Genomic DNA, 17,481 nt, shown 5'->3' on the forward strand with positions numbered 1-17,481 from the left:
AGGAACCCTCCCGCCGGGGGGGGGGGGTAGCTTTTGCGCGTGCGCGGAACGTTATAGTACTGCTAGTCTAGCTAACAGCTAGCTACGAGAGCGGCGAGCATGGAGAGGAAAGGTAATCTTTACAAAGACATTCAAATTTCATTCTTATGTAAAATTGATCTGCATAATTGACAACATAATAGTCCGTGTCATAAATATATGTAATTTGTGGTGTGATTTAAAATTTCGGAACTACTTGCAGTGCACGCTTTGAGATTGTGGCGGAATTGAACACGTCTGTCACGCACTGTTGAGCTAAAGCAAGCTAGCATTAGCGCTAATGTCAGGATTAGCTTGCTAGAGTTAGCTCACCGGCTTCTTCCTTCAAAAAAATGCCGATAGCGTTTGACCCGCTATTACCTTATTTGTTTGCAAGGTCAGTGTGTTAGCTGAGTAGATGTGATCGTTTTGCTACGTAGTTAAATGTTAAGCTTTCTCTAGAAACGCTAGCTTACTTTACCTAACATGGCTAACACCCAATATCCAACTGCCTCTTCTTGCATACTGAAGCTATGATCGAGGCATTTTCATGTCCATAGTTGCAAACACACGTTAGTACGACACAAATCTTTATAGGTTACGTGCCATAGGTAACGTAAGCTTCTTAATTGCCTGTCGTGACTCGGGATGGTTTGCGTTTTGCGTGTCTGTAGAACAGCAAACAAATGCCAGCCAATTAACGATGGAACAATATGACAACTTTCTTTGACAGTATTGGCGCTCCAAGCACGGAAGAAGAGGGCGAAAGCCAAGAAATCCAGCAAAAAGTGAGTTGTTTCCCCGCTTCAAGGCCTTGATCTTTCAAAATTGTACATTAAACATCCAGATTTACATGCACTTTGTGTGAATGACTGGCTGATGCAGAGGTGTCCGTAAAAGGAGTGGGCACGCTAGTAGGTATCTGACGTACACGTGCCATCTGCCTGCACACCCCATACATTCTGATGTCGCAATGCACATAAAGCCATTTGCTGTATACTTGCACCAAACGTTATTTTGGTCGATGAACTACTTATTTAATGCTAAAGACTAGCATGAGTCTCAAAGTCTCTTCTAACGATGAGTTAGATGAGTCAGTTTTGTGCTCCTTTGAATTTATTTGCATGTTCTAATAGAAGGACCTATGGTTTTAATTGAAAAAATAATAGTGAATAATAGCTTCATCAATTAGTGCTCCATCATTCAAGCTAATGAAGTCTGAAGCCAATCTAACAAAATGTGCATAATCTCCAGTTGGAAGTACACCATTGACGTCCATATCATAATGTGAAATTGGTTAACTGTTGATGGGACTGTTAATGCCTGTGTAGCGCAGTGTCAATGAAAATAATCTGGTGTATTATGTCCCCATTGACAAGATTTACTCCAGTGGTTGTTTTAGTTTACCTAACAATCTTCTAATCATGCCATCATAGGCATCCTCTAGAGCGTTACATAAGACCCTGTGCTATATTTGAAGCTAGAGAATGATGAAGCCTGCATCAGCCCACTGAAGCATAGCATTTCAATGAAAACAGTGCCAACACCATGGCAGATAAATGTATGTCCTACTGCTATTATCCTCAGGTACTAAATGCACATGTCTGTCATCAGCCTCATATAATATCAAAGAAGTTAATAATTGTATGGAGTAACAGATTCGCAGGCAAGCCATTGTCACCCTTACATACTGAGTACTTTATTTGTAGAGGAGAAAGAATGATCTTGGTAGTATTTAAGATCTTTGAATACAACGGTGATAATTCCGATGTCAGGAAAAGTGCCATGCTAATGCAACACTCTTGTGGAAAAGGTCTATAAAAAAGGTTTCAAAATTACTTTTTATTTGGGGGCAAAGGTGCGCCCACCCTTAAGAATCTAAGGAGCACCTGTGTCTTTGTAGGAACAGCCACCAAAAATTAAAGTCCACTGATGTTTCATGGAAAATGATGATAATTGCATTTGGTGTTGGCCTCACATGGAAATCATGCTTCTTTAAAGGACAGTCTCACTTATTTTAACATAGACCACATTAAAATGTTGTCTGGCATCATTTTGAATTGACTAAGCATAAAGTACAGCTTTCCCTAGAATATTTCTTACAGTGGTGTCAGCGGTTTTGTCTGCTACTGCAGTTTACTTGCAGTAACAAAGCGTTTGCCAAGATAAATTCAAAAATTACCTCAGTTACCAGCAGAAATTTGACTGCATTTTGTGTTTAACTCATAGTTAAACCACTTCTGCCCCTTGTGGTCGAATATTTAATGTGCCAGCAAGCATGGGGGGGGGCATACACAAGATAACGCAACATACAGTACATAAGGACAGCAGTAAATTTACTTTCTGACAGCATTGAGTTTGATGTAATGAAACTTGTAATTATATCGCTTCAGCTTCAATAATAGTCTTGGAGCTTAACCATGTAGCTGTTAAATGGTTTGATGGCGGCACTTTGATGATTTAATGAAAGGATGACATATGAGGTTTTGGTAACATTAAATAAAGTAAGGCTGATGTTTTATTTTGATAGAAAAGGGTGAATAACCAGGCAGGATTATTCACTGCAGGTAATAAAGTGCAAGACTAAGTTGTATGGTTCCACTTTCTGTTGGAGAGTGTGACCAGTTGATGGCCTTAAGAGTCCTGATCATTGTCTTTATTGGAAGAAATATCCTTATTAGTTTACCTTTTTTAAAGGCAGACTACATTGACCTGTATTTGTTTTAGCTTTGACAGGTAAAGAGAAAAGTGTGGCCCAAAGTTGCTGTGTCAAGCCGGATAAAAAACACTGGGAAAAATCCCGAGTGTCAGCAGTTTTTACAGCCAGTCACAGTGTGGGCAACTGGCCTTGTTTTGTATTGCACTGAGTACTCTTGACTGAGATGCAGTGAGTAGGATGTGGGTGTGATAAAGGAACTGATGTTTTGTCATTATTTTTTTTTTTTGCCAACATAGGTAGGGGAAACTCTTGTTACCAACCACACCCTGCAAATGACCTATTGAGTAAGATTTATTGGAGGGATTTTAGCTATACTATGATGAAAATAACAGTGAAATGTGGACAGTGGCAGATGTCAAAATGTGCTGTGATCGTTAATACTCAGGCCTGGAGCCCTTTGTACAGTATTAAGGAATTTTACACAGATTGCGGAATAATGGCGTAATGAAACCTCGTCTTTACGCCACCTTTATGTTTTTACTTTGAACCAAACAAAGGCGGCATAATCCCGGCCCAGTGTGTGATTTTACATTGCTGTCCCGTTCTGCCGGCTGTCCTTACACAGACGTCGATTGGGCTTTGTGACTACCTCCACTGCCGGCTTAATGCCGGAGCAGCAATGATCCCCCTTCGTACCTTGTACAGAAAATGGCAAGGCGGCTTAATGGCGCAACATTCCCGCCTTGAAAAGTCAGTGTAAAAAGCTCATAAGACAAGATGTCATGAGGGTATGATAAACATACTCATCAGAATTGATCCTTTGGCAGTTGAGGAGCAAGGTTGGAAATCTTTATCCCACCCTCACTCCATGATCTGCTGAGTCAGGCTTCATAAAGCTATTGCAGTTAATTTATCATGAAGAAACTCTCTTAGAAATATATCCACGTGGACATTGAAGTTATGATGTGTAATGATAGTTTAAGCATGATGTGGGTACAAATTACTCTAGTCCTACTGAGGGCCGTTATGATTGATGTTTGTGTATTTGTCCCACAGGCAAGCAGTGCATCCCAGAACCCAGCCCCAGCCCCAACCAGAAACATCACCCCAGGAACCTGAGGAAGAGATCCTTGGCTCTGATGATGAGGAGCAGGAAGACCCCAATGACTACTGCAAGGGTAAGTCTTCCCTCTCGTTGTTCATACTCTACCCTATTTGATTCTGTTGTGCTTTCAAGTCAATATTTATCACTCCTCTCTGTATCCAGGGGGCTATCACCATGTGAAAATAGGAGACCTTTATAATGGGAAATACCATGTGATCCGGAAACTGGGCTGGGGGCATTTCTCCACTGTGTGGCTGGCCTGGGACATCCAGTAAGAAAATTTAGTAGCACCATATTGTTTGTTTTCGAGGTTAGAAGTTGCACACAGATTGCAGAACGTTCTGAGACAGTTGTGGTGTGCCAGTGTACAGCATTCCTGTGTGTGAATTAGAAGTGTGATTTTTATTTTTTTAAGTCCTTTATCTATTTATTCATTCATTCATTCATTCATTTCTGCATCCTCAAGCATCCACGGTGTCATGCATGAGGCAAACAAGTGCACGTACCACTGAATAGTTGCACTGGAACATGCGCTGAGGCTTCATTTAGGATATGTTGCCTGCATCAGACAACAGTAGTTGCTGTTTACCAATCAAGGCACGGTCATCTCCACTCAGTTGTTTGGGTAACATGAGCATTTGACAGCCTGGCAGGTTAGCTCTGTTATTCCCATTTGTCTCTTCATTTGGAGGCTATAAGTGATAGCATAGTTTGTTGGACCAAAAATGTGTTTGCTATTTCTTCTTTACTGATATTGGACAGACGACAAGCAAACATTTTAGCCAAAGGCTATAATCAATGCTGAAATGTCTACTTGTTTGTCTTGTCTCGCGAATACATCAACACTCACCAACTGAAGTCAGTTGGCAGTGGCCGACAGGAGAAATTTGACATATTTCCAACCTTAATGTGAATATCACCTTTTTTTCTGTTTGCAGGGTGAAGAGGTTTGTTGCTATGAAGGTAGTGAAGAGTGCAGAGCACTATACTGAAACAGCTGTGGATGAGATTAAACTCCTCAGATCTGTGAGTTAGAGTTGTTTGTTTTTTCAGTATTTTTCCTTGTAGTTTAAAGTAATCAAAATCGATTTAATTTTGAAATACTATAAACAGGAGAGGAATTTGTCTTGATGACACTAGGGTAAAAGCAAAGTGTCAACAGTACCCACTGACAATCATGGTACATGGACAAAAACACCTCATATATTGCAAGTCATGCTATTAAAAGTATAGATACAGTGCCTTGAAAAAGTATTCCACCCCCTTGACAGTCATCACTAATTTCTGGATTTTTAAAGATACTCGCACACCTGTTCCTGAACAATATTTGTGAACCCACAAGCTCTAACAGCATGTTCCCAAAGCCAAAACAAGTTACGTTTCACTGAATTTTTGTAAATAAATAAAAAATTAAAAAGTGCTTACATAAGTATTCAACCCCCACATATCAATACTTTGTAGAGTACCTTTTTGCTGCAATAACAGCCATGATTCTCTTGGTAAGTATGTATAAACTTTGCACATTCTCCTGGAGTAATTTTTGCCCATTCTTTTTGCAGAATTTGTACAGGTCTTGCAGGTTGGTGGGATGGCGCCTCTGGACTGTGATTTTCAGTCTGTCTATGCCATTGATTTTCAATGGGGTTGAGGTCTGGACTTTGACTTAGCCACTCCTAAACGTTCACCTTTTTGTTGCTGAGCCATGCCATTGTTGCTTTAGCCTTGGGCTTAGGACCATTGTCCTGCTGGAAGGTGAACCTTCTCCCAAGCTTCAGTTTTATGGCAGACTGCAATGAGTTTTCTTCCAATATTTCCCCGAATTTACCTCCATCCATTCTTCCCTCAATTTGAACAAGGTTCCAAGTGCCTGCAGATGAAAAGCAACCCCATAGCATTATGCTGCTGCTGCCATGTAGGGAGGGTGTTTTTTAGTGCATGAGCAGTGTTAGGTTTGCGCCACACATAACGCTTCGAGTTTTGGCCAGTAAGCTCAACTTTCGTCTCATCTGACCACAAAACCTTAACTGGGTCTCTCTCATGCTTGGTAGCAAACTCCAAGAGTGCTTTTGTATGCATAGTTTTGAGCAACAGCTTCTTTCTTGCCACCCTCCCATACAGGCCAGATTTATGGAGAGTCCATGATATGGTTGACTCATGCTTATTTACTCCAGTTCAGCCACTGACCTCTGGTGCTCCTTCAAAATGATTGCAGGATCATCTGTGGCTTTCCTCACCAGCCCACGTCTTGCTCGGTTCGGACACTTAGCTTCGAGGGACGGCCTGTCCTACAAAGCGTCTTGGTGGTGTAATACAGCTTCCACATTCTGACAATGGATCCAACAATGTTCCATGGGACATCCAAACATTTGGATATTGTTCTGTATCCCTTTCCTGCCTTCTGCATTTTGATCACTTTGGAGAATAGTACTTACTTCAGTATTATTCTCCTTTGTCTTCATTTTCTGATGGGGTTCACACCCGGCTAATGAACTTTATACAGAGTGCTTTTTATATCCATAAACGAGACCTTTACTTTAATATTTTACAGGTGCACACTAATTATGTCCAATTGTGTTTACCTGAGTTTGTTTTAGGAATAATTTGTCATTTGTGTAAACTTGGAGCTTTCAGAGCACAAGGGGTTGAATACTTATGCAAGCACTATAAATTAGTTTTTAATTTATTAATAAAAAGTAAGCGAAACACAACTTATTTTGGCTTTGGGAACATGCCATTAGAAGTTATGGGTTCATGAAAATAATATTATTCAGGAACGTACATATGTGTGAGTATCTTTTTTTATAATCCAGAAATTAGTGATGACTGTCAAGGGGTTTGAATACTTTTTGCAAGGCACTGTATATTTACATACATGCAATAAATAAGCATTTGTTATTCTATATATATATATATATAAACATTAAAGCAGCATTACACAGAGCGGGATTGTAGCTGAAGGAAAATGTGATGTAGATGACAAGTAAGTAAGTAACCTTTATTGTCACTGGACACAAGTGCCAGCGAAATTAACCATCAACCCGTCCGTACATATACACAAACATACATACATACAATATGACAAGGGGGGTAGACAGGACAGGAAGACAGGGATGGAAGAAAATACAGCATAACATGAGGAGAGGGGAGGAGAAAAAAAAAAGCAATCCCCAGACTATGTTCCTGTGGGGAGTACAGTAAGTAATTGTTTGGTGTAATCTGGAACCCACACACCACTATGGTGGTAGAGCACATTCAATTAAAACATATTGTCAGATTACCAGGATTATCCTCATTTTAAATTAAATTAATATATTGCTACATTAAGTATTTGTTCTCATCAGGTCAACTTTTCTGCTTGTGCCTAGGTAAGACACTCAGACACAAATGATCCCAACAGGGAGATGGTGGTCCAGCTGCTAGACGACTTCAAGATCTCTGGTGTCAATGGAACTCGTATCTTTTGCAATCTAAAATCTGATATTAATAAGAGATTTTTTTTTCTTTCTTTTTTTAAAATTCTCATTATTTTTTTATTTTAATTCATTCATTTATTTACCCAGTAACTGAGATTTGAGCCTTTGTTTTCTTCCCAGTGGAGTGACTGGAGCCTGTTAATCCTTTAAAGAAATTATTTTGTCAGGCAAAGGGTTATTCCTCCCCTTGGTGTCAAATTTAACTTGATGCCAGCTTGGTAGTAACAATGTAAACAACAGGTGATGGGCACACTCAGTGGAACCTTGTGTCCTCAGCAGACTGTCACATATCACTTTGTGTGTGTGTGTGTGTGTGTGTGCATGCGTGCGTGCGTGTGTGCGTGTGTGTGTGTGTGTGTGTGTGTGCGTGCATACTAGGGATACTTGGTAAACATTCAGCTGCACGAAAAACCTTTGGCAGAGTTGTAAAATGACACTATGAGTGAACGCTTAAGTATTTGCAGCTCTCTTGATACATGAATAATGTCCTCACTTAAAGACGTGATTTGTAATTGTACTTCAAAGCAAGCAAGAAAAACAAATTCAAATAAAAAGGTAGTGGATGCATGGCACATTTGCCAACATCTGGCACTTTTGAACAACCAGAAGTTTGGGTGTAAAACAACAATGACAATGGCAAAATGACTCCGTTGGCTTGGGTCCCGTGTTCTTGAATTCAGAAATCTGGGACGTGTGAGGACATTGAGCAGAGTTGTTTACTTTGTTTCAATCCGTACCATTTGACAGCCCATTCATGAGTTGTGTAATGCTTCAATAAAACCAAAATATTACATATAGCACCTTTTTAAATCAAGCTGAAGAAATACTTTTGGCTGAACTTGCAGAACACAGACAATGATGTGAGGAGTCCTCTTAGAGACTCATTTTAGCATTAGTTGTGTTGTTGTGTGTCGCACCTTGACTTTGTCTGTCAGATGTGTGCATGGTGTTTGAAGTCCTGGGACATCACCTGCTTAAGTGGATCATCAAGTCCAACTACCAAGGTCTGCCTCTACCTTGTGTCAAGAGCATCATACGACAGGTAAACTGAGACCAGTGCCTGTAGACTTTATTAGAACTAATGATTGATTTCCCAGCACCCACCAAGGTTCATTTCCAAACAAAACAAACATGTACTTTTGTCTTCCTGAATATTAGTGGACCTGTATTGAAATAAATGCGCATCCCCTCTACTCATTTTCTTGCATGTGTATTTGCCAGGTTCTCCAGGGCTTGGATTACCTCCACACCAAGTGTCAGATCATCCACACAGACATCAAGCCAGAGAACATCCTGATGAGTGTTGATGAGCCCTACATCAGGAAGCTGGCAGCAGAGGCTACAGAGTGGCAGAAAGCTGGGGCACCCCCTCCCTCTGGATCAGCAAGTATGGGACAAAAATACTCACGTGCATGTGCATTTTATTTTCAAAATATGATGATGCTTTGTAATAATTCTATATTTTTTGTTACAGTAAGCACAGCGCCAGCACCAAAACAAGTAAGCCTCTCTTTTCACTGTTCACTTCTTCCATATGAAATCACTCTTCTAAAACTTGACTATATCACGCATTTATCGCTGTTTTCAAAATTATGCAACAAAGGTTACCAGCCTTTCCCTCATTGTTGCTCTGCTCTTCCTCAGACGCTAAAAATGTCCAAGAACAAGAAGAAAAAACTAAAGAAGAAGCAAAAGCGTCAGGCAGAGCTACTGGAGAAGTGCATCATGGACCTGGAGGAAATGGATAAAGCCCCAGGGGCACGAGAGGATGAGGAGGATGAGGAGGAAGATCCACAGTCTCCCAAGGCACGGGTCTGTGCTCCCCTTAGGCAGGTGTGCCTTCAGGATGTAGGAAATGAGGAAACAGCAGGTAAGATACTAATATCATGCAAGAATTAAATGCACTTGTCTGTTTCAATTGTGATTTGGCATCCAAATGTCAGGGTCTGCATTTATACGGGCCAAATTATCTTATCCTCCATCTTTTTCTGACACTTTCTAGAGTGCAATGTGAATGTGGCTATTACAAGGCTGGGACCAGATGGGCTGCCAGAAGTGAACTGTAATGGCCTGTCCCATGTGGATGAGGATGAGAGGCAGGCCCAGTGGAGGGACGAAGACAAACACAATGGTAACACAGAGGAATTCCCTGCCCAGGAGGGTCAGAACCAGGAGCCTCCCCTTTACTCCATTTGCAACGGTTTGGACTCTGATGAGCTCAAGCGGCTGGACACTGAGACTGAAGGCAGAGGTGCTTGCAGCAGTGGAGCGACAGAGGAGAGACAGAGGCCCTCTGTTAGGCTGGAAGAGGGAGAGGGGGAGCAGAGCCAGTGTCAGGATGAGGCAGAGGGGAGGCCTGACTGTCAGTATGGAAACTTGGAGGGCATAAGAAATGGTCAGTCACCTGGCATGATCAGACTTGCTGACTGTTAAGAAGTTAGGTGCTGAGGCGTCCAGGTAGCTAGTGGGCTATCCATTGCCTACCATCACGGGGATCGGCAGTTGGAATCCCTGTGTTACCTCCGCATTGGTCGGGCATCCCTACAGACACAATTGGCCGTGTCTGCGGGTGGGAAGCCAGATGTGGATATGTGTCCTGGTCGCTGCACTAGCGCCTCCTCTGGTCGGTCAGGGTGCCTGTTCGGGGGAGAGGGTGAACTGGGGAATAGCGTGATCCTCCCATGTGCTACTTCCCCCTGGGGAAACTCCTCACTGTCAGGTGAAAAGCAGCGGCTGGCGACTCCACATGTGTCGGATGAGGCATGTGGTAGTCTGCAGCCCTCCCTAGATCGACAGAGGTGGGTGGGGGGTTGGAGCAGCGACCAGGATGGCTCGGAAGAGTGGGGTAATTGGCCGGATACAATTGGGGAGAAAAGGGGGGGGGGATCCCCCCCGGAATCCCCCCCCCAAAAAAAGAAGTTAGGTGCTAGTAGACTGGCTAGAGATTTTGTTTAGGTTGAGCTTTGTGGTCTTTGTAATATTGTTAGGGAAAAAAGAAGGGGCCTTGTATTTTATAAGAGATTGACTAGGCTTCGCCTCTTTTTTTGTTTGTTTTGTTTTTCTTCTCTTCTTCTCTGATGGTACAGGCAAGCAAACAGCAGGATCTCTGCTAGTCAACCCACTTGAACCACTCAATGCAGACAAGATCAAGGTCAAGATTGCAGACCTGGGGAATGCCTGCTGGGTGGTGAGTTGTCTATTACTGACCTGAAGTATCTCCTGATTAAGCCGGAAGCTTCCCAGCCAGGGACCCATTCTATGCATTTTGTTTGACTAAATGGAGATATTCACAGCAGTAGTTAATTTCTCTCTCTAAAACAACAACTTCTTTATTTGATTAGCTGCATAAGTTAGTGGTGATTTCAAGATAGTAAAGGTGGCATTCAATTATCCTCTTACCCTCTGTTTACTTTTGTATACACAACAGAGTCTGCAGATGGCTGTGTAGGGATATCGGATGCTGTGCAGAATTTTTTTATTCTGTCCTGCACCTGTTAGTGACCAGTGGGGATTTTTTTTCCCCCACTTCTGTTTCCCTCTTCCAGCACAAGCACTTTACAGAAGACATCCAGACGCGCCAGTACCGGTCCTTAGAGGTACTTATTGGCTCTGGATATAGCACGCCAGCCGATATATGGAGCACGGCCTGCATGGTGAGACAGGGTCAACTATTCATATTGATAACTATTGAAGAAAAAGAAGTTATTTGCCTTGTAGATATACCCAAATAACCTTATCCTAGTGTGCCTTAACCTGGGGCTTGGGACTCTGTTGGGGTTGCAAGATTTTTTTTTTCATGGGAGTTGGAGATGGGATTTGATTTGTGGAATGTATGGTTTGTTAATGCCATCCTGGTGGCAAATGCTGTTTCCTTGTGAAATGAATGAATCTTTGCACGCTTTAGGCCTCTTCCAATAGATAATCAATAAATAATCAATAGTTCGTCAAATTGGCTCAAAAAGAAATCTGAAAATCATAGTTTAGTGTCGGTTTAAGGGATTTTACCTACTGCTTATTGCATATAAGTGGGGAGCCACTGTCCTAAACTTCTAAGCACTTGAATGTTTCAGAGGGAGAAGGGTGACAGGGCGACTTGTTTATTCAGCTATGGTACATATTGTCCACACACAAACATACGGCAGTGTCTATGTCCGGTGATTATGTTATTTTTGTTTATCTCTGTTATCGCCTCAGGCCTTTGAGCTGGCCACCGGGGACTACTTATTTGAACCACATTCTGGGGAGGATTATTCCAGGGATGAAGGTACTGTTGCTGTCCCTTGTATTTCCTGTTCACTGTCAGTTGATGCTGGTTGTAGTTGTACACCAATAGTTTGTTGTGGTATGCAGTAATCTTATTGAAATAGAGTGCACAGAAGAAAAGTTATTTTGCTTTGCTGTTAACTTTTAGCCATAAATACTTACTGTGAAATGCTCAGCAAATATTGTACATTTTTCCTTTTTTAAATTGTAATTGGCACGTAAGTATTATATCCATGCAACTAGTGAGCATTTTGCAGTAGGCATGACAGTGTGTGAATTTAAACCACATTGCTGTATGGTCATGGATAGTACCGTTAATATGCATCCCTATCTAATTTATACATATTTTTCACCACGTTTTAACACTTGTCAGGTACTCTGTTAACATCAGATTCAAACGATTTTACAATTGAAATGTTTTTAGGAAATTAAAATGTAGATTTGAGGAAGCAGATCCCAGTCATGTAATGTTGAGTACCAGTGTTCCTGTGTCCATTTCCCCTCTAACACACGCTGCCATATTTACTGTAGATGGGCCCATCCCCCCACTCCTTCACTCGTCTGCCTGCATCTCTCCCCTCGCTCACTCTTCTCTCCTTTTACACCTTCTTGTGTGCGATGCTTTGCTCAAGTTAACTTACCTCTGCTGCTTAGCTTGAGGTCTCTGAACTGACTGAATTCTGCCACAGCTTGTCTGGTATGTGTTGAGATTTGGCCCTCAGTTAATTGGCCCTCCATGCTCAGCTGCAAAAGTTTTATTTTATTTTTTCCTCCCCATTTACTGTATGTGAACTCTTCACTTAACATTAGGGATGCCCCCCGAAACCCGGTTCTAAATTAGTAAAAACCGGAGCATTTTTAAGATCCGACGTTTTCGGTTCTGCTATCGGTAGTCAGTAGGTACTTGAGAAATCATGGAGTGAGATTTATATTGTGGCAATTGTGTTTTTCGAGGAATCTAAACGTCGCGAACATAATCTTGTTTGCCGTTTTCTCCATCTCTCTGTCTCTCTCTCTTACTGCGCGAGGGCGGGGCTGTGCTGTGCTCCACACACTCGCTCACACACGCACAGACAGCTCTGCTCAAGGGCTCATCATGGCGGAGAGAACTAAACGTTCAAAAGTTTGGGTATATTTTTCAAAAGTCGATGACAACAACGCTCATTGTCACAAGTGCAACAAATCATTTGCCAGTAAGGGTGGCAATACAAGCAATCTGTCGAAACATCTTTTGTCGAAACATGGTATTAATCTGCAGAAATGCGGCGTTTTCCACTGCTTTGCTCGTAGTGTTCCATCCACGTCCACTGCAGGTAAGCCGTATGAGCCATAGATACGGAGTTAGCTAGCCTGATAACGAATTATTATGAATAGGCCAATAAATAAAATATAATTGCTTAGCTAATTGTTTAGCTACAAATATATAAGCCATAGATACTGAGTTAGCTAGGCTAATAACGAATTATTACGAATAGGCCAATAAATAAAATATAATTGCTTAGCTAATTGTTTAGCTACAAATATATAAGCCATAGATACGGAGTTAGCTAGGCTAATAACGAATTATTACGAATAGGCCAATAAATAAAATATAATTGCTTAGCTAATTGTTTAGCTACAAATATATAAGCCATAGATACGGAGTTAGCTAGGCTAATAGCCGGGGACACTATAAGTCAGGAGAGATCACGACTCCTGCCGGAGAAGGCAGATATGTTGATTTTTCTGCAGAAGAACTGTTAGGATAATGTTCTAGGTTCTTGTTTGTTTGAACTTCCCTTAGCCTTTTGCTGTAAAAATTTATTTTTAATATCTCTTTTTCTTTATCTTTATCTACTTTTATTTTCTTATCTTATTTGTTGTTGTTGAATGTTGATTATAAAGTCTATAATTCAGACGCATTTAAAACATTGCTGCTGCTGTTGCTGCTGAATAAATAATATTTGTTTATATTTATATAAAGTTATATAATAGAATAATAAAGCAATGTCGATTCTGTTCTTAATTACGTGTCTTTTTTTCTTGCATAATAACCAAAAAGAACCGATAAGAGTATTGATAAAGTACCGAACCGATAAGCAGTACCGATAAGAGTAGTAGTATCGATAAAATCCTAACGATACCCATCCCTACTTAACATTCTGCTGCTGTTTCTGTAGCAGCACTGAGTCTTAAGTGGATTTCTGACCTGGCTCTTTTACCCTACACCGCCGAATCGACTTCAGTGTCAAATCGGTGGGACCCGTCTTTGACATTTTGTATTGCTCTGATGGTTGTGCTTTAAACCGTACTTACTTATTTTCTAATTTCAGCCCATGTTTAATTATTTCTGTTTGCGTATATGTCCTGAGTTCTGTCGACATAGTTGCCTTTGTGTGGCTTAATTTCTTCCCATCATTCATGTGCTTACTGTTATGTAATACATTACTAAGCTATCATCATCCATTTGTCCTCATACATTGTCCCAAATGGCTCTTTTTGTTACCCCCCCCCCCATTCCATCTCTTGTCCCCTGTCCTCCCCCCTTTTGTTTCCCTCTCTTTTGCTCTGATGTGCCTCATCTCCAGACCACCTTGCCCTCATAGTTGAGTTACTGGGTAAAATCCCACGGCACTATGCTCTGAGTGGGAAATTCTCACAGGAATACTTCACCAAGAGAGGTATGCTACCCTGTGTCTGTGGCTTGCCCTGGGAACTGTGGCAGAGGGGGCAAGTATGAGGCAGAGATGGTGAAGGTCCCTGACAGACACTCTCACACCCACCGAGGTTGTTGTAACGTACAGGTTGATGGATGTGTTGCATAGGGATCAGCACAGACCAATAAAACTGCTACTTGAGACAGGTCCCACAAAAATAGACTTGATAAGTCTTGGCAATGCTTTTAAACAAAGCAGTGGGGGTACTATTATTGTGTTTTAGTTCTGATTTCCATTGTGACTATTAAAATCAGAAAACAAGACTACTAAAATACAGTATGTGTCAGTATTCTTGCAGGTTCACTAGCTGTCCGAAGGTATTTGTGGAACTGGGACCAGTATAAGCATCAATCTAAATATGTTGACAAAATATTTCTCTTGTAGTTACAGAACAAGATTTTTTTTGTTTTTCCTAATCAGTACCAGATAGAATGCAGTACTATATTTTGTTTTAACATCAAACTTAGCATTTTTTTTGTATATCAAGAATGATGTGAAACATATGGCTATGCACATTTGGGTTCATATCACATGCTATTTGCTCTAAATTTTGCCCTATGTGATTATAGCAATCCTCCCAGAACATTATTCTGTGTGGCAGAATAATGCTCTTTTAGATCCTGGTTTCTAATGCCATGGAGAATGACCTGAACTACGTCCCCAGGCTCGTGCTTTTGTCCCCAATTTTACTATATTTTTTATGTTTTGTAATTCAAATTATCTTGGCACATGTGGTGACCCTAAAGCTTTTGTTTTAGGTCCAGGGTCGCAGACAGTTTTTCCAAATTGTATATGCTGGTGCATAATGAAAACATTAAAAAATATTTTCCAACACAAAAAACCCAAATAATACATTTAGAAAAATCATAAGGTAAAATGACAAAAACAAGCAAAGGAATGAGAATAAGGATGACGGGTTTACACAAAGTTAGTCTGTAAAAATGTTTTAAGAGTGTTTTAAAAGAGAGACAATTTGGTAGCCTGAAAATAATACCCCCGGTAATGCCAGAAGACATCAAGTGCCTTTTTTTTTTTTTGTAGGTTTGTTAATCCAAATTCAATAACAAACCAGCTGTGTTTGTGTGCTGTCAGCCTGACCCCTGTCCTCCTCGGCCCTCCGCCTACACACCCAGAGCAGGCCTGTGACTGGGATAACTGTCTGATGAATGTGTGTCTCTCCTTTTTGTCTTCCCCCATCTTCTTGTAACTGTGTGATGGGTGGTTCTGTGTAGACCACATAGCGTTGATCATTGAGCTGCTGGGGAGTGTCCCACGTAAACTCATAATGGCGGGCAAATATTCCAAGGACTTTTTCACCAAGAAAGGTAAAAAAAAGAAAAAAGAATCAGTTGCTATAAGCAAAGTTTTCTGTCTTGTGAGGATATGGCTTACTTGATAGTTGCATCTTTTTGCACATTCATCCTCACATTTTGCCCCACCTGTTGTAAGTTATTTCAGATATGCACATAACTAGATAATTGTGCATCATTGGAGATATATATATATATATATACATATATGTATATATAGTTGAGCACTTTCCCTACTGTTGAATGTTTCTTTTAACAAAGCTATATATATTTGCGTGACCTTGCAATGTTGTCATAGATGTGTTGGCTGTACAGAATATCCTGGTTGAGTGTCCTGACCATTATACTGCACATTGGGAAATCATGCCCATGTGTACACAAATACAAGTTGTATAGCTAGTTTTGAGTTGTATGTGATGCAGCACTATCTCGCTGGTTGTCCATGCAGGTGAACTGAAGCACATCACCAAGCTGAAGCCCTGGGGGCTCCTTGAAGTGTTGGTTGACAAGTACGAATGGCCTCGTGAAGAAGCAGAGATGTTCACTGACTTCCTGCTTCCAATGCTGGAGCTCATCCCTGAGAAGCGGGCCTCGGCGGCAGAGTGCCTCCGCCACCCATGGATTGCCCTCTAGTGGTGCCCTCCTGCCATTGCACCTCCCTTACATTTCTCTCCAGAGACTGCAACAGATCACTTTCCTATTTGGGCATATCTTATGAATATTTATTTCTCTTTTGTTTCGTTTTTTTTATTTTTTAAGATTTACGTTCTCATCATTGAGGTAGTGCTTTTATGTGCGTTTGCTTTGTTTATGTTGGTTCCTCTCTCTCCCTTGTACTGATTACGTTAGGAATCCGGTGGATCGTATGACTTTGTTGTCAAGTTGGGTCAAACTGCTGTGCCCTCCGCAAACCCGTTTTTGTGATCCTAGAATGCCAGTGACTCATCCCTGTTTGGTTACACTCCTGCACTAAAACCCCAAACGAACCAAGAATATGTAGCCCTCAATGTCCATATCAGTTTTCATTAGTGTTGTGATCTCTTTGTTCATAAATTGTTTTTATTGTATTACACCTGTAAGGATTCCTTTTGTATTTGTAGAGTAGTATATAAGGAAGTTGCACTTTGGGCTGTCAGATTTCCACCGACTATTGTTGAACACACTGCGTTTTATCAGTCATAATCACCTGTTTTTAGTTTCTCATCAAATCCATACCAGTCTGATAATATAGGCCATTTATCCACGGTAAGACCCGTTATCCTGAAACTTGGTGTAGTAATAGTAATAAATGAGATCATTCATTTTCATGGGAGGCTGGTATTCTCATATGCTTATGATTCAGGAATATATTGATAGATGAGTTTTCAACAAGATGGCATGTTAAGGAGCCCAGTTAAAAGGGAAAAAGTGAAAATAAACTTTGTATATACCTGTACCAAAGAGTTTGCCTTGTTATGTATATTACAGCTGTGTACAGTTTTTAACAAATCTTACTATGTCTTAGCTAAAATTATTTAGCTGGTTAGTTATGTTTTAATAAAACATCTATCTGGAAGAAGTCTGCCAGCATTTGTATGTATGGCCAACTGTTCAAATGTAATTTTTATCTAGAAATAGTGAGATCCAGTGTTGCGTAATGGTACCCCAAATTTATCTACAAATTATTCTGTGTACCTGTTTAAGCTGAATATCAATTAAATGTTGGCAATTCACATTTACTATCAAGGTTAACAACACGTAGAAGTATGAGAAATGTTAATTTACAGGACTCTGTACAACACACCATACAATAAAACATTGATGCTCTGTGAAACAACTGTTTTGTTTTTGTCAGATTTTCCAGGCATAAAACATAATTCAAGGGTGTACCGTATGATGTACTCACCAAGTGCATGAAACATGACTACATGTTACTACAGGTTTGGAAAAATAGCATAAAATGTGAAAGTAGGCGAAG

The 17,481-nt window shown here is 40.8% G+C and overlaps 1 protein-coding gene across 1 annotated transcript; it reads left to right on the forward strand.

Annotated features, from left to right (window-relative positions):
- The first annotated feature begins 77 nt into the window (after window positions 1–77).
- Window positions 78–17,329, forward strand: srpk1a (SRSF protein kinase 1a). The gene is made up of 16 exons (XM_056302086.1): window positions 78–112; window positions 752–806; window positions 3,734–3,855; window positions 3,945–4,053; window positions 4,721–4,808; window positions 7,148–7,235; window positions 8,191–8,297; window positions 8,477–8,642; window positions 8,730–8,755; window positions 8,900–9,125; window positions 9,258–9,650; window positions 10,342–10,442; window positions 10,801–10,908; window positions 11,450–11,519; window positions 15,447–15,539; window positions 15,973–17,329. The coding sequence occupies exons 1-16, from the start codon at window positions 100–102 to the stop codon at window positions 16,155–16,157; spliced, it is 1,950 nt and encodes a 649-aa protein (XP_056158061.1). The 5' UTR covers window positions 78–99; the 3' UTR covers window positions 16,158–17,329.
- The last annotated feature ends 152 nt before the right edge of the window (window positions 17,330–17,481 follow it).

Source organism: Lampris incognitus, chromosome 2, assembly GCF_029633865.1.
Source record: "Lampris incognitus isolate fLamInc1 chromosome 2, fLamInc1.hap2, whole genome shotgun sequence".
Taxonomy (NCBI): domain Eukaryota; kingdom Metazoa; phylum Chordata; class Actinopteri; order Lampriformes; family Lampridae; genus Lampris; species Lampris incognitus.